The sequence below is a fragment of the Penaeus japonicus genome, unplaced genomic scaffold, assembly GCF_977035675.1.
Source record: "Penaeus japonicus unplaced genomic scaffold, GWHDUDI00000001_assembly GWHDUDI00000034, whole genome shotgun sequence".
Taxonomy (NCBI): Eukaryota; Metazoa; Arthropoda; class Malacostraca; order Decapoda; family Penaeidae; genus Penaeus; species Penaeus japonicus.
The window spans coordinates 11,237,804-11,260,303 of record NW_028234436.1 but is presented as its reverse complement, the minus strand read 5'-3'; the positions used below and the strand labels follow the sequence as shown (position 1 = coordinate 11,260,303).

Sequence of the window (22,500 nt, the reverse complement as noted above, 5' to 3'; positions counted from 1 at the left end):
AGCAAAGGGAGTCAGAACAGAAAGCAAAACAAAAAGTTCATGAACATCAGAGTGAATTTTACTCCAGTGATTTACGAGACGTCCTTTCTCTACATTATGGGCTATGATATGTCTCTCAGTGGCCATGTATATGTAAGCAAACATGATCCTTGCCAAATCAACTGAGCAAGCACGACCTCGCCTGCGCAAGCACATAAGATCCCGTTACTTAGGCTGTTAAAGATCGCAGGACAAAAGATATGACTGAGTGAAATGCAGTCTGCATTGTTGAACGCCGTGCATAAACTCTATCTTGCAACCGCTTTCATAAACCTTTAAAGGTAGCCACTAGGATAGGCCAGCGAGGTTGAATAAGAAATCTGTGTTAATATAACTATATACACACACACACACACACACACACACACACACACACACACACACACACACACACAAAAAAAAAAAAAAAAAAAAAAAAAAAAAAAAAAAAAAAAAAAAAAAACTGTTTTGATCCTTGGTGTTACCGTTACTAATTTAAACTATTCTCTTCCTGCAGAACAAAAAAAATACATGTGATAATTATATCTCCCAAGGATGAGAGAACTTTCAGCACACCTTTATATACCAAAAAGGCCTGGAAAATAGCACAGCCATCCCATTAGACGATGACAAAGCACTTTTTTGGTTCTAATCGCCACCGGCATGTCTGGCGCCTGCGAGTCTGATAACATGTCTTATCATCGAGAGATCCAGACACGGTGCCTCTGTTGAGAGAGATAAGCGAATGATAATGCAACATGTTTGCCTCTTCTCACACCCTTTCTGTAATTATTTTCCACCCTCGCACCCTTAGCTGAAAAGTATTATTGCTTCTCGAATCCCTTTCTGAATGTTTTTCTTCTTCTTCTTCTTCTTCTTCTTCTTCTTCTCCTCTCTCGCATTCTGAAACTCTCTATCTCTGGCTACATCCGATAAAAGGAAAAAAACTTTCTAATCCCTCCCAATTTTACGAGACTCGGTATTCACGTGTAGTAATGTTCACGAAGAATGAATTAATTGTAAAAAAAGAAAAGAAAAAGAAAAGAAAAACACGTTGTCACTTTCGCCCAAAGAAGAGAGAATTACACACATTCTCCCTTGACCAAACCTCACAATGAGAGAGAGATGAAAAGCTCCACGTGACAGCTAACCTAACAAATTATATAAGCCTCTTCCAAATCTCTTAAACAGCGATCATTACTGCTCCTGTGGTAACATGTAAGGCAATAAACTCCATCTATCTGATAAGATATGACCGGGAAGATAAGAATCATTAAGCGCACTTGTGTGAAGTATCAAGCTAGGCAAGATTATGGCCGTGGATAAGGGTGATAGGACATTCTACTAAAAAGATTCTTATCGTGAGTGTACAGACGCTAACATGTGATGAATGAATATGACAAGTGAAGTGTGTGTACTACTTCAACCGGTTATAAATTTCCGGCGTGTCACACTCAATTAACGAACCCAAGAATTTTCGAAACGCGTTCGAGATTCGGAAAACGCGTTCGAAACACCGCTCTCCACTTGCTCACAAATCTAACTATAGACAGCAAACTAACACACCCTTAATTAAGCAAAACCAACTACCTAAAATATAATACAGACAAGACAACACGTCCCCCTCCTACCCCCCCCCCCAAAAAAAAATGAATCTTAAGAAAATAACAAAACAAATTTACAACTTTACCTTGAAGCGCACAAATGGGACATGTCTCGGACTTGAAGAGACATGAATAGCATCTCTCATGCCCACACTGGTCGATTAGTTTCCTCTTTTTGCCTTTGTCGAACGGCATCCTGCAGATGGGGCAGATGCCTCCGTCCTGTAATCTGGCGTAGGCGTCTGTGGGAGAGAGAGAGAGAGAGAGAAATGAGAAAAGTTGGAAAAATATAAGCAAACTGATAATAATTGTGATAATGATAACGATAACAGCAATAGTTATCGTAGTAATAATAACAGAACAATGATAAATATAACCTAATCAAAACGAAAAAAAAAATATCGTGGAAAAAACAACAAAAAAAACAACAAAAAGACTGACGAGTAAAAAAAAAAAAAAAAAAAAAGGAACAATAACACACACAAAAAAACAAAACAATAACAACAAAACGTAAACAACAAGCAAAAATCACAAAGGAAAGAACCAAGCTCCAGAAAGCAAAACCATGAATACTGAATGAGACTCCGCCATAATAGTGATCATTATTAGTGACGATTATAAGTCACTATAAGTCATTTGTGAAGAGTGATTGATGAACGACTCGAAAGCCGGGGAGAGGGAGGGGGAAGAGTGGAGAGGGGTGGAGGTGGGGAGGGGAGGGAGGTTGTGGAAGGGGGAAAGGGAGAGGGTGAATGAGGTAAATACAATAAGAGAGAAAAGGGTGAGAGGAAGGAGAGAGAGAGAGAGAGAGAGAGAGAGAGAGAGAGAGAGAGAGAGAGAGAGAGAGAGAGAGAGAGAGAGAGAGAGAGAGAGAGAGAGAGAGAGAGAGAGGAGAGAGAGAGAGAAGAGGGAAAGAGAGAGAGAGAGAGAGAGAGAGAGAGAGAGAGAGAGAGAGAGAGAGAGAGAGAGAGAGAGAGAGAGAGAGAGAGAGAGCGACAGAACGAGAGAAAGAGAGACAGTACGAGAGAAAGAAAGAGAGAGAGAGAGCGACAGAACGAGAGAAAGAGAGAGACTCCACCCAGCCTCTCCACAATGCCTTCAGCATCTGCAAACTCATCGTCCAAAACTCGGCGCCATTTTTTCTCGTTTTATTTCGTATTTCCTCGAACGGGAAGAAAGATCAGAGAGACAGATGGACATGCTGAGAGACAGGTAATTAAATAAACTGACATGAGCGAGTGTGAGTCCGTGCGAGCATTGTGTGTAGTATGTACATATGCATGTGTGCTTGCGTGTTTTTGGTTTTATATATATATGTATGTGTGTGTGTGTGTGTGTGTGTGTATGTGTGTGTGTGTGTGTGTGTGTGTGTGTTTGAGAGAGAGAGAGAGAGAGAGAGAGAGAGAGAGAGAGAGAGAGAGAGAGAGAGAGAGAGAGAGAGAGAGTGTGAAAAAAAAAATATATATATATATATATAATATACATCGCATTCCCATAATCCTGTTTGCTAATGCATGGCAGGAAGTTGCGAACTTCATAAAAGGGAATTTCTTAATTGGAAATCCTGCTTTTATCAGTATGAAAATCGCACGCGCCCTTATATGGAAGAGGCCTTGATATCCGCCGCGTTTGGGGAAGCGATGATGTGCAATGAACCATTCATGCCCGCCACACACACACACACACACACACACACACACACACACACACACACACACACACACACACACACACACACACACACACACACACACACACACACACACACACACACACACACACACACACACACACACACACTCACACACACATAGAGACAAAGGCAAACATGCACACTACAACACGAAGACAAACATGAACCCACATATATATATGTATATAGAAACGATTACTTACTTACAGACAGACAGACAGACAGACACAGACACACACCCACACCCTTATCTACCGCGAGCTGGGGGATGGGGGGGTGGGTGAAGGAGTGGTATCATCTTCACATTGCAATAAGTATCCCCATAAGGAGACAATCTTATTACTCGAATGAAGATGTATTGCACTGTATAAAAAAATAAACACTATAAAGATGAAGTAATGTTGAAATGAACCCAAGCAAAGTTAAGGTTAATTGGAATTTGTCAACAGGCCTATTAAATAAAAAAATAAGTCTTATAATAAGAATCCTTGTGGTCGCATAGCAACAGGCAAATGGAAGACATAAACACAAACACAAACATAAACATAGATATAGACACACACACACACACACACACACACACACACACACACACACACACACACACACACCGTAACGACTTGACTATCGTTGCCAGCGGCCGACTTGCAATAACGTGGTACAAATATCATCATTTTTATTTACATTTCAACTGCCGTCTTCACCACTGGACTGGCGTGTTTGTATTGTTCATTTTCATCCATGAATATATGGGTTCGAAGTAAGTGATTGGCAGTATGTTTATCTTAATTAGATCTTTCGCGGAGGCTGGAGACTTTGCAATAGTGATCGTGCAAGTCTACATAGTCGTGCCATAGACAGGATGACTTATTCACGGTCTCTGCAACCGTGTGCTGATCATGTTAGCTATGTTGGGAGGCGGGAGGGGGGGGGGGAGCGAAGAGAAGAGTGGGGAGGGGGAAGGAAGGAAGGAAGGGAGAGAGACAGGAGTGGGGTGGAGGGAGGAAAGAAGGGAAGAAGAAAAAGAAAGAGAAAGAAAGAGAGAAAGAGAGAGAGACTGAGAGTGTGAGAGAGAGAGAAAGAGAAAGAGAGAAACAGAGAGAAAGAGAGAGAGGTAACGAACCCCCCAACCAACTTTTACCACCCACCAGCCCACGCTCAGAACGCCACCACTACCACCCTGTTCCCGAACGCATTTCTCGACTCTGGAGAGCCACTCACTCACTCACTCACTCACACTCACTCTCTCTCTCTCACACACACTCACAAAACCAACCTAAAAGACACCAAAAAATCTCTCCCCCCCCTAAAAAAATCACGTACGAGAGAGAGGGAGAGGGAGAGGGAGAGAGAGAGAGAGAGAGAGAGAGAGAGAGAGAGAGAGAGAGAGAGAGAGAGAGAGAGAGAGAGAGAGAGAGAGAGAGAAAGAGAGAGAGAGAGAGAGAGAGAGAGAGAGAGAAAGAAAAAGAGAAGAAAAGAAAGAGAAAAGAAGAAAGAGAAAAGAGAAAAATCGAAAGAAAATGAAAGAAAAAAAGAGGAAGAAAGAATGAGAAAGAAAGAAAAAAAAAAAGAAAAAAGGAGAAAAAAAAGAAAAAAAAAAAAAAAGAAAGAGAAAGAGAGAGAGAGAGCAAAGATCAGCTCATGCAATAATGACGACCACGGACAAAGAACCCCGCGCGCCGGCCGTTCACCCACCTACCACCTACCTAGCCACGTTTCCCTCTCCCTCCCCCTCCCCCTCCCCCTCCCTCTCCCCCTCTCCCTCTCCCCCTCTCCCTCTCTCGGCGCGGCGCGAGTGGAATCATTTCTTCGCCCGCTCGTTAGTGCTCTGGGAGAAACTGCATTACAGTGGTTGTTAACGGGAGGGAGGGAGGGAGGGAGTGGGAGTGGGAGGGAGAAAGGGGGAGAGGGAGTGGGAGAGGGAGAGAGAGGGGAAGGGGGAGAGGGAGAGGGAGAGGGAGTGGGGGGAATGGGAGAGGGACGGAGGGAGAAAGGGGGAATGGGAGAGCGAGAGAGGGAGAAAGGGGGAATGGGTGAGCGAGAGAGGGAGAAAGGGAGAATGGGAGAGAGGGAGGGGAGGGGGGGGGAGGAGGAGGGGAGGGAGAGAGGGAGGGAGGGAGAGGGAGGAGACGAGTGGGCCAGTGTTAGGGAGAGGGGAATGAAAAAATAGGGGAGGGTAGTGAAAATGGGACGGGATGAGCATAGGAAATTGAGGAGGAAAGGAGATAACGAGAAAAAGGGATAAAGTTTTAACACCATAAAGATAAAATTGACTTACACATCCATAACAGCTTTTATTTCACGCGTACAAATGCGTATATTTTTTGCAAAATTTTTTTGCATTGCCCATAGCAAAGTCCATGTCAAAAAACATTTTATTAATAAAATCGAAAATACTTTGTCTAACAACAATAAAAAATAAAAAAATCCAAACGTAATAACGATAAAAAATCAGTTTTCTTACACCTAAATATATATTTTGCTCCATTTTTTTTCAGTGCGTTTAGAAGTCTATAACAATAACAAAACATTTTTTGGGGCGAACCGCAATATTGCCATTGAAGAATCAGTTCAACATTAAGGAAAACCAGATACACTGACACTGGAACCTACTTTCGAAAGAGAGAGAGAGAGAGAGAGAGAGAGAGAGAGAGAGATAGAGAGAGAGAGAGAGAAATAAAAGACTGGAAAATTCTACGGGAGATTTCACTGCTAGCATATGGAGTTATCAAATCCCTGGCATTCATTGGGGTTTCTTTGTAAATCGGCTAACGGATTTTTTTTTTCTGTCTCAGAGACGTAAAGAGAGAGAAAAAAAAATGCTCGGAATGGAATGAAAAATCGCTCATCCGTCTCCCCCTTCAAAATAATAAAATAAAATAAAATAAATAATAATAAAAACAATAAAAAATAAAATATATAAAAATAAAAATATGATAAATAAAAATTAATACATAATAATAATAATAATAATAATAATAATAATAATACATAGATAAAATGAATAAATAAAAATAAAAACAATTATACATAAATAACTAAATAAAAATAAATAAATAAATAAAGATAATACCGATAATCCTAAATAAACAGATAAAATAAAATAAAAATGAGTAAAGCCCAACCAAATTTTTCTTCTACTTATAAAAGAAGGGGTAAACAAAATCCCTAAGAAAATCAAACTAACAACTTTCTTAATCAGAAGTTACGATCCATTAAATGATTTTAAAAACATAATCTCCGACGCTAAAAACCACATTAATGTCAATCACACAAACTTAAAATTGACCGATCATTATGTAGGACTATGCAAGGGCCTCAGGGGGGGAGGGGGGGCAGTCACCAAAGGGGAAGAGAAAGGAGAAGAAGAGAAGAGAAGGAGATTAGGAGAGGAGACGATCGAGCGAGCAAGCAAGCAAGCAAGCAAAGAACAGGCAAAGGGGAAGAGAGAGAAGAGAAGAGGAGAGGAGCGGAAAGAGGAGAAAAGGAGGAGAGGAGACGACCGACCGAGCAAGCAAGCAAGCAAGGAACAGGCAAAGGGGAAGACAGAGAAGAGGAGAGGAGAGGAGCGGAAAGAGGAGAAAAGGAGGAGAGGAGACGACCGACCGAGCAAGCAAGCAAGCAAGCAAGGAACAGGAGAGCAGGCTACGTCGTGTTCCTCTCCTGCAACCAATAGCCGCAGCACAAGAAGGTCATTCCACCAGAGCCTTATCCCTGAGGCTGCGGCGGCCATTTATCACGCTACGGTGCCACGCAAGGTAACATTACGCCTTCCCGAACACTTGTCAGGGCGTTTTATGGATCGTGGAGATGGATAAACATACGTGTAAATGAGGACGTTATGTATGCGAAAAGAAGACACGCACGGGACGCCATTTTCTTTTGAGGCGAACACATGTATGAAGTCTATGCGTTTTTCTTTTTCTTTTTCTTTTTTTCTAAAACGCGTGTCCTAATCACCTCCCACTTGCTTGCATGCGTCACCCATGAAACGTAATTACTTAATTGTCTGAGAGATCGGTTGTTTGAAAACACGAATGAGCTTTTTAGGAGAGAGAGAGAGAGAAAAAAAAAAATGTAGACCATGGTGTCTGGTACCGCTCTCTTGTTGTTCCCATGAGACTGCTTACGCCGTCATTTTTTCTTTTTAATGAATGTACATCATTACAATAATCACGAAGTCGACAAAAAACACAAAAACATAATATAACCAAGTCGTATCACTTAGTTACACACACAAAAAAACAAAAGATATCAGTATATATATAGTTTAAATCTTTACAACAGTACAGACGAAATGTCCCCCTGTGCAAATGACCGTCGTTAAAAAGAGAACACAGGCGAACCCCCGAGCAGAGTGTGACTGCTGTCATGGCTGCACAGGTCCCCCTTTCCTTCTTAAAAGTCCTCATTCACCTGCCACATGCCGAAGGAGTTTGTCCTCCGCCAACGGACACGACCGCGGGGCATGTTCGTTTTCGCTGCGCATTTTCTCCTCTCACGGATGACCACTCTTATTCGAAGCTTCTTGTCTCAATGTAGCAGTGCGATTGGCAAGGCAACGTGTACTTTAGAATTCGTACGGAAGAACCCGATATATTAAAATGAAAAGAGAGACCCGTTTGCCTCGCTAAAATATTCAAAACGAAGGTGGTGATGAAGCCATCGTGCAGATGATGGGACACGAGGATGAGTCACCGGCGTGGCGGGGAAGGTGGACGAGCGAAAAAACGGGCGGTTCTCTCTCTCTCTCTCTCTCTCTCTCTCTCTCTCTCTCTCTCTCTCTCTCTCTCTCTCTCTCTCTCTCTCTCTCTCTCTCTCTCTCTCTCTCTCTCTCTCTCTCTCTCTCTCTCTCTCACACACACACACACCAGTCTTCCGCCGTCATTTGAAATATAACTGTATAACGTAATACTGTAACGTATATTTGAAATAGCGGTTATATCATAAGGATATAATGTTCTGATTAGGTTCTGGCGGGAAAGATACTAACCAAACAATACTGCAAATAACGGAGATTAAGATAGGAAAATATTAAATAGGAGGTAGAATTGGATAAAACACTTGCCAAAGAACATAATCCCTTCCTTAACAAATGTGGAGGACATGTTCAATAAAAAAAAAAAAAAATTAAAAGGAACCTTTCTCTTTCTCTCTCGACCATAAAAAGCAGAAGGACACCCTTTTAGTGGTCACTTGCCAAGACTAACCTGGTGAAGGTTAGCTCTGGCAGACCACGACTGTCCCCTGCTTCCCGAGGGGCTATTTCGGTCATGTTATTGACTTTGCAATTATTCCCTTTACATGAAATAAAAGCGATTACTTTCACGTATCAATGATTGACACATTATTTGTGACTGAATTACTTATTATCTTCGTGTAAATGACTAAAGTTCACATTGATTATGGCGAGCAGTTAAAAAAAAAAAAAAATGTTCAAACGCCCTAAAAAAAAAGCAAAGAAGAAAAAAAAAACAAAAAAAAACGCAAATGCACCTTCCATATCATTACTCAAATCGAAGCATTTATAACCGAGCGTATCACATTCCCATCATCCCAAAAACCCAAAAACTTAGCACCTGATAAACCCGAAAATCCCACCCTACGTCCCAAAAAAACGTAACATTCGGTACAGCAGATCAGACAGAACACGCGGGGGGGAGGGGGGGAGGGGGGGAAAAACACACAGGCATAATTTAACGCCGATGGGTTTCGCATAACATAAACACGAGTTTGTATGGTTATAAATAATCCAAAGAGGGTCGGTGATGAAGCCCAGATAACACGGGTAGGCAAGGCAAGCCAAGGCAAGCCAAGCCAGGGGAGGGAGAAGGGCCAGGGAGGTGTTGTTGTTGGTCAGACCGCCACGAATAACAGTGGGTGATTACAGGCTAGTTGATTTGATATACAGTAGGTTGTGTGGTGCGGTTGGGTCGTGTCGCGAGCTGTGTTACGCTAAGGCATAGCTGCTAAGACTATGACAGAGACGAAAACACACTCTTCCTCTTTTTCTCCCTCTCTCTTTCTCTTTTTTCTCCCTTTCCTTTTCTTCACTCCCTCCATCCATTCTTCCCTCCCTTTCCCTTCCCATACCCCTCTCCCTCCTCCCCTCCCTTCCCCTTCCCATACCCCTCTCCCTCCTCCCCTCCCTTCCCCTTCCCATACCCCTCTCCCTCCTCCCCTCCCCTCCCCTTCCCATACCCCTCTCCATCCTCCCCTCCCTTCCCCTTCCCACACCCCTCTCCCTCCTCCCCTCCCTTCCCCTTCCCATACCCCTCTCCCTCCTCCCCTCCCTTCCCCTTCCCATACCTCTCTCTCTCCTCCCCTCCCCTCCCCTTCCCATACCCATCTCCATCCTTTCCTCCATTCCCCTTCCCATACCCCTATCCATCCTCTCCTCCCCTCCCTTCCCCTTCCCACACCCCTCTCCCTCCTCCCCTCCGTTAAGCTCGGGTGTGACTCTCCCTTAGTCCAGGTTCTCGCGGAATGAACACGAACGACACCTCACGCAGGCCTTCCCGACCGAGCCCGCGCGCTGCCGCCTTAGGATGAGCTGGTTTTTGAAGCTGCGTCGAACGAGTCCAAACCAAACCGACTCCTCGACTCTTTTTAAGAGCTTCGAAAAATCTCCGACGTTTCCTGCTGCGCTTTTGTTTTGTTTTGTTTTGATTTTATTTTTATTATTCTTTTTTTTCTTGGGGGAGGGGGGGGGGCGGGGAGAGTTTGTTTCTTACACATCACCGAGGGAAGAAAGAGAAGCGGGAGGAGGAAAGTAGGAACAGTATTTTCGTGGTGGAGCGAGGCGGCAAGTATCAAAACGAAAAGTGCGTCGGAGAAAATGTCTGCGGGTCGGAAGGCTTGTGTCTGTGTGTGTGTGTGGGGGGGGGGGGGGAAGATGGCTGCTCCTGACTGGCGACCTCAGGCGGCGAGCGACTTCGAGATCGGTGGGTTAATGTCCTGAATTTTCGCTTCGGTACTGGCCAAGAGTAACCCCTGCCTTGCCTTATGAAGATACATTGCACAGCCGCCTCTTCGAATGTGGGGCTAAAGGACCCTTGGATGCAGCTGGGCGTCTGCAGACTTGATTTCGTGTGTTGTTTGTTGTGTTGTGTGTGTGTGTGTGTGTTTAGGGGGAAGGGGGGTATTCTGTCAATGTGTTTGTCTTTCTTATTTCATTCACTGTCTCTTCCGAACCTCCCTCTCCCTCTCTCTCTCTTCCTCTCTCTCTCTCTTCCTCTCTCCCTCCCCCTCCCCCTCTCCCTCCCTCCCCCCTCCCCCTCTCCCTCTCCGTCGCATGATAAACGCGCGCACCTGCTGTAAGACAACGCGTCGCCCTCAACCCTCATCGCTTGATCTCTCACCTGTATCTACCCCCCCCTCACCCTCTCCCCCTTACAACCCCCCTGAGGCCATGTGCGTCACCCTCTTCTCTCACACTCACAACTCGGCCATTAAATGACCCTTAGGGACACGTCGCTCCTCGGGAACTGCGGAGGATACGTCTGTGTTTACGTCCGTCCGTCCGTGCGTCTTTCTTTCTCTTTCTCTCTCTGTCTGTCTGTCTGTCTGTGTCTCTGTCTGTCTGTCTGTCTTTCTTTCTCTCTCTCTCTGTCTCTCACTCTCTCCCTGTCACTTTCTCTCTTTCTGTCTGTCTGTCTCTCTCTGCCTTTCTTTTATTATCTCTCTCTCTCTCTCTTTCTTTCTTTCTCTCTGTCTCTCTCTCTCTCTCTCTCTCTCTCTCTCTCTCTCTCTCTCTCTCTCTCTCACACACACACACACACACACACACACACACACACGGGACAGCCTCAAGGGCGTAGGTCAGCCAGACAAACCTACGCGGCGTGGGAGACAAGACCAGAACCACCACGCCTAGACGGTGTTCTTCAGCTTACATGTCACTTTGCAAAGGAAAAAAAATAAATGTTGCACGCGGAGTAATATCAGATCACTAGGGGGGTTGTGAGAGGACCTGTGTGCTGTTGCAAGGGTGGAAAGGGGAGAAAGGTGGATGGGATGGATGAGGTGGAAAAAGGGAGGGAGAGGGGGGGGGGGCAAAGAAGAGGAAGAGGAAGAAGGGGAGGGGAGGGTAGGGGTAGGAGGGGGGGACAGACTCTTGCATTTCAAGGTTAGAGTGTTAAGGGTGTTTCCGCGCTAGTGTGTGAACGGGTGAAGTACAACTTAGCGTTAAAAGATGGGCGGTGTGTGGTATGGAGTCAGTGGGCGTGGAAGGGCGTGTGGGGGAAGCATGATGAGTGCGTGCAGACGGGGATAAGTAGAAGAGTGTTTGTGCAGAAGGACAAACACGAACGGCGAAATCATAATCATTCGTAATTAATTTCAAATACATATTCTTCACATATTCAACTTATAAACAACGATATGCATGTTGCAAGAAACAGATTCAACGGCAAAATCAAAAGATCACACTCATTCAAATCATTCATAAATCACGAATGAACTTCCCTTCATACACAGGAGATAAAAAAATATATATATTGCTGGACGACCCTCGATACCCAAAGAGCACGAAATATAAACAAAGGGGAAAGACAGGGATATACACACGAACATATCCAAAATTCGTGTCTCCCCCCCCCCCTTTCATTCTTTCCCTCCATTACTCTGTTTACAACTCGTTCAAGCACGAATCCTTCACACTGGACACGAAATAAACCGTGACGAGGATTCGGTGGTGCGTGCCCGGTCAGTCTGCGACAAACAGTAATCGTAGACACAATTATCAGCCACAATAACAATGGCGGAGGGTCACACGCGGTCACACTTACGCAGGAAATAGCCTACCACTTAACTAGGGGATACTGTTAAGTGGGCAGGTGTTCGCTCATAAAACCGAGGCATAAAACTTCGAAACTTTCCCAAACTTAAACAATCCAGGTATCCTCTTTAAATAAGAAGAGAGAGGAAGTATCTCGCAGAGGTGGAGAGCCTCTGGTGGTAAGGGCGCCATGACTAGCCTAGCGGCGGTCTTGCTAACTAACTAATAAAACTTCCATATTCAAATTCCTGGACCATCGGAGTTGCCGGAGAATGGAAAGGAAAGTCGCCGGACCACCGAAAGCCGAATTAATGAAGTTAAGCCTAAATAAATGAAGTTTAGACCTACGCCTCCTTAAAATTGCGAGATAACGAACGAACACCAATTCCAAACGTACGATCGCTTCTTGTGGGAATATTACAGTATGTGGCGTGTTGTGGTTAACGCGGCGGTCTTTAATTACATACGACTGTCGGGAAGCGAAATGACTGAATAATTGAATATGCGAAACAACCCGAGAAAAGTGCCGAGGCCAGGCGTAGAAACACCACAGGTAAGCCGATGACGTCACGCCGAATGTATAAGTAATGATGGCATGAAAGTGTCGACCATCACTCTCTCTCTCTCTCTCTCTCTCTCTCTCTCTCTCTCTCTCTCTCTCTCTCTCTCTCTCTCTCTCTCTCCATCAATGCAGTCATGACACACATTAATGAAAGTTGAATATACAATCACTTTAATCCATTTTTTTAAAAATTAACGAACCGGCAATAACAAAACGAATTAAATCAGAAATCAAAGAGAGAGAAAAAAAAAATGCCTCCTAAAATTTAGATAATTATTTTCCTTAAGCACATGGAGCTGATGGATGCTCGACACGGAACACACGGGAAATGCTCGCTCGCTCGAACCTCTCTCTCTCTCTCTCTCTCTCTCTCCCTCGCCTTATTTGCACACTCGCTCGGTGTCTAAGCCCGACGGCGTGCCTTGTCTGGCTTGTCGAATCCACGCGTGGCTTTCAGCTGGAAATAGGGGGGGAGTTTTATCCTCTAATCTGGTAGCCGATGGAAACTCAAACCCGGTGGGGGTCTTTTGTCGATGAGCTCTGGGTAAGTGAGAACTCAAAAAAAGGCGAAAATAAAGGGATTTTGAAGATTTTTTTTTAAAGGTATCCCTTCCCTACTCCTTCTCCTACTCCTACTCCTACCCCCTTCCCTTCCCTACCCCCGAGGCGCCAAGGACTCTGGACAAACACTCGAAACCACACCATCTCGTCCTCGTCCGGTTGACTGGTCCTCCTCCTCCTCCTCCTCCGAGCCTGTACGAAGAAGAAGAAGGAGAAGAAGGAGGAGGAGGAGGAGGAGGAGGAGGAGAAGAAAAAAAAGAAGAAGAAGAAGGAGAAGGAGGAGGAGGAGTAGGAGGAGAAGAAGAAAAAGATGAAGAAGAAGGAGAAGGAGGAGGAGGAGTAGGAGGAGAAGAAGAAGAAAAAGAAGAAGAAGAAGAAGAAGAAGAAGAAGGAGAAAAAGAAGAAGGACCTGTACGAAGGATTCTTTATACCTTCGCTTCCTTACCTATGAACATCCCCTCCATTCCTCCATCCTCCACTTGACGTACCCAGTGTCCTGTCCTCCACCTACCAGGCTGTGACCCTGACGGCAGGTACCAGGGAAGTGCCTGCCTGGACTGCTGGACCAATCCCAGACGGGGTTGAGTGCACCCACGCAGTCTACTGATGGACCTGGAGGAGGTGTGAGGGATGCAGCTGGGCGTCTGCCTGAGTTTTTTTTTGCGTCACTCTGTTTTTGTTGTTCGTTCGGATCTCTTTCTCTCTTTCTTTCGTCTCTCTCTCTCTGTTTGGATATGTGTGTTTCTGTGCACCATCACTCTCTCTCTCTCTCTCTCTCTCTCTCTCTCTCTCTCTCTCTCTCTCTCTCTCTCTCTCTCCTTCTCCCTCTCTCCCTCCCTCCCCTTCTCCCTCTCCCTCCACCCAATGGACGAAAACAGCTGTGTGGACATATCGCCAAATAACACGGCGTGGGTGAAGAGATAATTAGTTATTCATAATAATATTTAGTTGTTCAAAACGAGTTCGCGGAGTCTACACGACCCTTAAGGGATATAACCCCCCCCCCCACCCCCCACCCTCCTACTGGGTTTTCGGATTCATTAGACTAAATCTTACAAATCTAATTATCAAAATGCCTTAGAGAGATGTTGAAGTTTGAGATACGTGTGACTCATGGAACGCTCGGGGGGGAAGGGGGAGGGGGAAGGAGGGAGGGGGTTAGGGGGGGTAGACTAACAGACAAGCGGGCTGTTTTGAATACTGATTAGCAACTTGTTTTTGAAACAGGATACGGGCGTGATCAAAATGGATTCCTTAAATCACACTTTCAGTTATATCTCATCCTTATAAAAAAATAATAATAAAAATAAAAATATTATTAATAATACAAAAAATAAAAAATAAAAAATCCCTTCCGATTAATCACACAATCAATATAATACACATCCCCCCACACACAAAAAAAAAAATCTTATATTTTCCAGCCGTAAAACCAATAAATAAAATGTGCTAATTTGTAAGATAAAGCTTTCAACGGCGACGAAAACAAACGCGGGTGGTACCTGGGCGTTACCTGCGTTTCTCCGGGTTCCCTAAACGCACGATTTAATAATATATGTGTCTACCTTCTTGTACATAGGAACTCGCTGGGATATACAAAAGAGCTTACTCCTAATCTCTGTTGGAATCTGTTCTTCGCCCCCATGTGTTTCGGTACGAGCCAGGATAAATGCTTGGATTGTGGCATATAGCATATATTGGACGTCACATAGATGCATATACAGACACGCAGACAGACAGACAGACAGACAGACAGACTGACTGACAGACACACACACTATATATATATATATATATATATATATATATATATATATATATATATATATATATATATATATATATATAAGTAAACCTAGACAAACAGATAGACAGATAAGACAGACAAATAAACAAATGAAGACACAACATACATCACAGGCAGATAGATAGAATTAAAAAGATCTAACAGACAGATCAACCCGATAGACAGATAGATAACTAGCTGGATATCACAACAGCAAACCCACCATCCCAACCCTTCTTAATATTCCCCTTATATTCCCCCTTAATCTTAAACCTCAACAACAACACTTTAAACCAACAGCAACGCCCTAAAACTCGGCTCTCAGGAGGCCACTACGCCCCCCCCTCCTTCCCCCCTCCCCCCTTCTTTAGGGATGACACCCCACCCCACCCCCCTTCTTTAAGGATGACACCCCGCCCCTCCTCCCTCCCTCCCTTCCCCCCTTCTTTAGGGATGACACCCCACCCCTCCTCCTCCCTTCTTTAGGGATGACACCCCGCCCCCCTTTCCCCCTCCCCCCCTTCTTTAGGGATGACACCCCGCCCCCCTTTCCCCCTCCCCCCCTTCTTTAGGGATGACACCCCGCCCCCCTTTCCCCCTCCCCCCCTTCTTTAGGGATGACACCCCGCCCTTCCTCCTCTCTTCCCCCCTCCCCCCCTTCTTTAGAGATGACACCCCACCCCTCCTCCCTCCCTCCCTCCGGCTAAGGGTGATCCGATCCCCTTAAGGGTGAACACACACTACCTGTTACCTGTTTCCACGACCACAAGAGTCAGGTGCAATTTTGAGGACGTCGAGGGGATGGCTGCAATGTCGTTTGCAATGAAGATGTTTCTTCTTCTTTTTCGGGCGTGTTGGTGTGAGTGTTGGGAGGTAATAATAATTACTTTCGATGATGACAGTCATAATATTAATGATAACTAAAACAATAATTATAATAAAAATGATTATAATTGGGCCATCTCTACCTAATACAACAGCATTCCGATCTTCTTAAAAATAATAAATAAATAAATATAAAATCATTGCATACGGTATTTTGAATTAAACACACACACACACACACACACACACACACACAGACAACACACCATATATATAATATACTCATAATAATAATGCATAACTAGCAATTTCTCCAATTTTCTCCATTTCGTCTCCAATGCTTTTTATAATGAGCAAATTATCCCGACTCACAGAGGTATTATGCAATTGCTGCGAGGAAATCGTACCAATCAAACATCAAAGAAAAAAAATCGACTGAGCAAACAAATTTTCTTTATTATTATCCTTAGACTAAAATAGGCTGAGGAAGATGATGGTGAAGAAAAAGAAGAGGGGGGAGGAGGAGGAGGAGGAGGAGGAGGAGGAGGAGGAGGAGGAGAGGAAGAGAAAATGGAGGAGGAATGGAGGGGGAGGAGGAGGAGAGAAAGAAAAGGAATGGAGGAGGAAGATGAATGGGAAGAGGAGAAGAGGCAAAAAAAAAAAAGAAAGAAAAAGGAATAGACAGACCGAAAAATCTCATTTCTTTCTTAAACAAAATCAATCTTTAAAAGAATCGCTTCCCAGGCTACTGAAACCGCGGATTCGAATAATTTACAGGTAATTTATCGCGACCTCATGATTAAATCGTCTCAGCCGGATTAAGTGACAGGTGTGCGGAGGCGTTCCGGAGACGCATTCTCCTCAATCTCGGTTGATTATAAGGACTGGGTCATAAGCGTCGGGGAGTTATCAGTCCGACCGACCGCGGCAAAAAGCTTCTTCCAGCTAGATTCAGGTGCGAGCGAGCGAGGGAGAGTGAGAGGGAGGGAGGAAGAGAGGGAGGAAGAGGGAGGTAGGTAGGGTAGGGTAGGGAGGGAGGGAGGGAGGGAGGGAGGAAGAGAGGGAGGGAGGGAGGGAGGGAGGGAGGAAGAGAGAGAGAGAGAGAGAGAGAGAGAGAGAGAGAGAGAGAGAGAGAGAGAGAGAGAGAGAGAGAGAGAGAGAGAGAGAGAGAGAGAGAGAGAGAGAAAGGAGGAGGGGGGGGAGAGGTTGGGAGTGAGGGAGGGAAAGGGATAGGGGTAGGAAGAAAGGAAGGGGTGGAGAAGAGAGGAGAGGAGAGGCGAGAGAGAAGACAGTGACAGAGAGAAGATAGATAGAGAGAGAGAGAGAGAAGACAGAGACAGAGAGAAGATAGAGAGAGAGAGAAGACAGAGACAGAGAGAAGATAGAGAGAGAGAGAAGACAGAGACAGAGAGAAGATAGAGAGAGAGAGAAGACAAAGACAGAGAGAAGATAGAGAGAGAGAGAGAAGACAGAGAGAGAGAGAGCTAAATCAACAGGAGTGCCTCGGGCTTAGTCACTTCAACGCCCTTTTGGTTATATAATTCATTAGTCAACCGCCTTCCTTCGGATCCACTCGCCGTGTATATCTAATGCATAATCACGCTCTGCAACCTAAAAGAGCACAAAGGTATTCAACGTATCAATGAGTGCATCTGCAACCTGTTATCCAATATCTCGCCTCGCTTCTTCTTCTTTTTCTTCTTCTTCTTCGCCAGGTGCGTCGTTCAACTCCCCGAGGCAACGACACACAAACACACTACAAGACTTTCGACATTTTTGCTGCATAACAGGACGAAGAGAGGACGGGAATTAATCTTATTATCTCGTCTGTGGTCTATCGGTTCTGGAGAACTGATGTTTCTTTGTTTTGTTTTTGTGTTTTTTTTTTACAAGATTATGTTTTAATAAGAGAACGAAAATAGGCTGGGATGTTTTTTTTTCTTCTAATTATCTCGAATCATTATTATTATTATTTTTGTGTGTGGATTCCTGGTACGGAAAGAGCCTGGATATTATCCTCTTAGTTTGGTATATCAAAAATAAAAAAAGAGCAAGAAACAGAGATACGGATATGATATTTTTTCTTTGAGGAACAAGGAAGCCAAGGTGAGAGTGCGCGGGGCGGGAAAACATGCTGGCGTCCGAAGCCTTGGTAACCGTTTTCATTACAGGACAGTGCCATTAGGTAACGGCACTATCCGCCCATCTTCTAATGGCATTTTTGACTTTATTAATTTGCCGTAATGGCGAGGTAGCATAATGGATCAGGTTGCTATACCTGCACGGCAGCAGAAAAAAAAGTTTCGCATTGTCACATCGTTTTCCCCAAATGCGGAATGCATTGTCGACATATCTCGGAATGCGATCTACTCTCCCCTTCTTTCCCCAACCAGAAAGCCTCTTGGATCTTGCAACATTTCTGATATATAATCCACATGCTCCACTTCTGCAACTATGCAACGATGCAAGGGGATTCGCCGAGGACGTATCGAATGGTCGGCAGGTGCAGGGCGGAGCCATCGGTCCGTCCAGCGTGGGAGGAAACGACTGCGTCCGTTCGGTTCTTCTTTGGCCACGGCTTCCCATTTCTACTTTTCGTATACTTCAGAATCTTCAAAGTATTTGTAGGATAGTGTTTTTTTTGTCGTATTGTTTTAATTTTTTTTACTGAATTACTGAATTGTCGTTCTAATTAGAGAGGTTTCTTAAGGGATATTCAATACGAGTATACAACTATTAAGGGTATATATAAGTTTAAAAAAAACACGATCATCGGAACCAAACAAATAAAATCCACCAACACCGCTTTGCCTCCGAGCCATTTTTTTTTTTTTTTTTTTGGCGGGAAAACAGAAATAGCAACTTACGTCATCAAGGTCAACTCTAGTAACATAAACATGGCGCGAAGGTAATATGTATTAACGGGCAAAAAGTAATTACAGGGATACATTGGTTGCATGAACTAATGGGAAAAGCGATTATATTCGTTGAATTTTTCTTGTTTTAATGGAAGATTCCAGAGTGAATTTTCTTGTTTTATGGTAATTTCCAGAACTGATTTTTTTTCTCTCTCTCATTCAGTCTAAAATAGTGGAATGGAATTTCTTGTTTTAATGGAAGTTTCTGAAATGAATTTTCTCGTTTCGTCTCAAGTAAATTACCTGATCTTTCTCGTTTAGTTAAAAAATAATGTTTAGTCTATGTTCTTGTACTGAATATTCTTTACGCATTAAAGTTAATGAGCCTCAGCCATTCCTTGATCAATTTACGTGTTTATTTACAAAGCTAACTCCCACTGGTGCTAAATTATCCCAACATCAAGTCATAAAATTACAAAACCACTCGAACGAAACAATATCCGAACTGAACGCACGCCCTCGATGTTATTTTTTTTCCTCAAATTCGAAAAAAAAAAAATCAAAACCAAAAACGAAACCAAAATAAAGAAAAGAAAAAAAAAACATACATAATTCTACGATCGAGTATCCTTTATCCTCTACGAAAACATCTGCTAGGTGTGCCAAGCTCCGGGTGCGTTGAGACAGCATCCCACGCACTCACTCACTCACTCACTCCTCGAGCCTGTCTGGAACTCTTCGTCTGGGCTGTTTACAGGGACCCACACACTCTACTGCTGGATGCTTGTCACTGTGTGTCCTTAGAGCCATTTTGGGCACGGGAGGAGGAGCAGGAGGAGGAGGGGGGAGGGTGGGGGGATTTGTCATTGCGGTTGGGTAGTCACCGCGGGTCCCGAAGATAAGTTCACGTCTCAGATGGAAGACCTGAAGACAGGTCGTCGAAAGAATTTTCTGGAAGACTCGAATTATCACACACGAAGGACCTTTATCAATATTTTTTTTCTTCGTTTTTTTAAAACTTCTTAAATGAATTTCTCTTCAGCAGACCCTGACAACAAGCTCGCTATCGCATGATCGGCATAAAACCCACGCTATGAAGTCCAGCCAGGCACACACAGGTATGACGCACCCAGCCCGTTCCCCTGCACCACAGCACGCCCGAGTCAGCCACCAACACGTCGTCTGTATGTATGTGTGTACACGTAACCCTCGCATACGTCTAGAAAGTGTACACATCGTATGAATATGTATGTAGCATCCCCACATGGTCTAGGAGGTGTATATGGCAATTTTATATCATGTGCAGCAACTGTGGACGACAAACAACCGGCAAATGGTTAACAAAGTGCACATGGCACCGACACATCGTCTGCAAAAGTGTACACGACACCCACACGTTGTCTCACACATGCTACAAAATGTACAAGACATCCTAAAATAAGCTACAAAGTGCAAACGACAAACACAGTTCCATCAACTACAAAGAGTACACAGGAAACAAAAAAAAAGAAGACACATGGCCAACAAGACATACACACTCCACGACATCCCTCACATCTTCTACGAAAATACACGACGACAAACACATCGTCTACGAAGTATATACACAGGACCTACCCACTATCGTCGTCATACGGATACAAATATAGGAGTAACTCTCATATATTTCCCGTAACGCGCCGGTACACTTCGTGAGACCCCCCTCTCGACGGCAAAGCACGTTACTTACTAAGCACACTAAACGTTAAAAGCTCCCCACCCCCTCCCCTCCCTCCCTCCCTCCCTCCTTCCTTCTACCCACTACCTTACCTTTGGTGAAGTGCCACGTTGCGTCAGACTATGTCACCTTGGGGGGAGGGAGAGGGGGGAGGTCAGGAGGAAGAGGGAGGAGGAGGAGGAGATAAGTGAACCGGGATCAACATGAAGGCATATGAGAAAGAGAGAGAGAGAGAGAGAGAGAGAGAGAGAGAGAGAGAGAGAGAGAGAGAGAGAGAGAGAGAGAGAGAGAGAGAGAGAGAGAGAGAGAGAGAAAGAGAGAGAGAGAAAGGGAGAGAAAGAGAGAAAGAGAGAGAAAGAGAGAGAAAGAGAGAGAGAAAGAGAAAGAGAGAGAAAGAGAAAGAGAGAGAGAAAGAGAGAGAGAGAGAGAGAGAGAGAGAGAGAGAGAGAGAGAGAGAGAGAGAGAGAGAGAGAGAGAGAGAGAGAGAGAGAGAGAGAAAGAGAGAGAGAGAGAAAGAGAGAAAGAGAGAGAGAGAGAGAGAGAGAGAGAGAGATGAAAGGGGAGAGGGAGGGTGCCAAGAGAACAGGCACCAACATGAAGGGATCAGACAGACTCTGGGGGGCGGCGGGAACATGTGATGAACCGGAGACTCAGAAAACGAGAGTGGCGACCGAGCGTGGTTACAGCGTGGAAAATAAGGCGTTACAGAATAAACTATGCACAAGAATACAAATGAAAAAATGAATAAACAAATGAATACATAAGAAATATAATATAACTCCAAGTCAACAGTATCTACAGAGAACTAAAAAATAATAAAATTACAAAAGAAAACGTAGGTGTCGCAGCCGGCAAAGAAGGGAAAAAAAACGAGAAATCAAAATTCAGTAAAAAAAAATATACAAACTAACTTACCCAATAAATAATTAACAATATAGACCTACTTATAAAATAAAACAAGATGATTCCACACCACGGCATAACATCAAAACATGAAGTAAACATAAAGAACATTTTTCTTCAAGAGTGATATCAAACTGTGACTAATGTCAAAACGATCTGTTAGTCACCCACACTGGAGTCAAGATGCTTCCGGCTTCTTCTCACCACCTGCCAAGACTGGGTATCACACCCTGCCCGCCCTCTATGCCCCAGCCAGCCAACCAGCCGCCTGTTGCATCAGACTTTGCAACATAAGGCGATGGTGATGAAAATATCCCATGGACCTATTCTAACACGAACGGTACACGTACGTTACAAGATGGCGGCATACCTTTCCCCCCGAGTTTCAAAGTTGAATTAGCAATTACTCACAGACTCACAAATTCACGAAGACGCAGATTATTTCCCACAATCCTCTCGCCTCACAAAACACAATACTCTCACCCCCCATCACCAACCCACCTTCAAATAACAACCTATATATAAAAAGGAAAAAAAAATCCTTCCACCGAACTCAATTCTCACACCGTATAAAAAAAAAAAAAAGGGAGAACCGAAATCTTTGCCTCACAAGAAACGGTCGGTCGCGGCGTCCTGGCTAACCTGTTGCTATTTCTGCCGCCCACAAAGAATCCTCTGCACGTCGTGACGCACCCTCACGCAATTCCGAGGGAGAGAGACCGAAGCGATAAGGAGGGAGGGAAAGGGAGAGGGAGAGAGAGAGAGAGAGAGAGAGAGAGAGAGAGAGAGAGAGAGAGAGAGAGAGAGAGAGAGAGAGAGAGAGAGAGAGAGAGAGAGAAAGAGAAAGATAAGAGAGAGAGAGAGAGAGAGAGAGAGAGAGAGAGAGAGAGAGAGAGAGAGAGAGAGAGAGAGAGAGAGAAAGAGAGAGACGTTCTATATCTAAAAATGGGTTAGGTTCCTGTGTTATCTTGATTTGTGTTATTTGGGTGTTGGTGTGTTATCTTGTGTGGCGTGTTCCTCGGATCCTATGTTCCCTGTGTTCTCTATTCCTATCCTATCTTATCCAATCCTATGCTATCCTAAGATAACCGAACAACATCCTAACTTAACCTAACCTAAAATGTGATAACATGGGATTGGGAACACGAGGTAGATCCCCCGTTTTCTAAGACTTGCAACGTACAGCCGGCTTTG

General features: G+C 44.3%; 1 protein-coding gene across 24 annotated transcripts in view; it reads right to left on the bottom strand.

Annotated features, from left to right (window-relative positions):
- Nucleotides 1-22,500, bottom strand: part of rols (zinc-RING finger and ankyrin repeat domain-containing protein rolling pebbles) — a 379,704-nt gene that overhangs the window by 15,865 nt on the left and 341,339 nt on the right. For all 24 annotated transcript variants that reach the window (XM_086530794.1, XM_086530800.1, XM_086530792.1 and 21 more), the window contains one exon: nucleotides 1,709-1,864. In XM_086530794.1, the coding sequence (XP_086386920.1) occupies nucleotides 1,709-1,864 (156 nt within the window). The remainder of the gene's footprint in view (nucleotides 1-1,708; nucleotides 1,865-22,500) is intronic.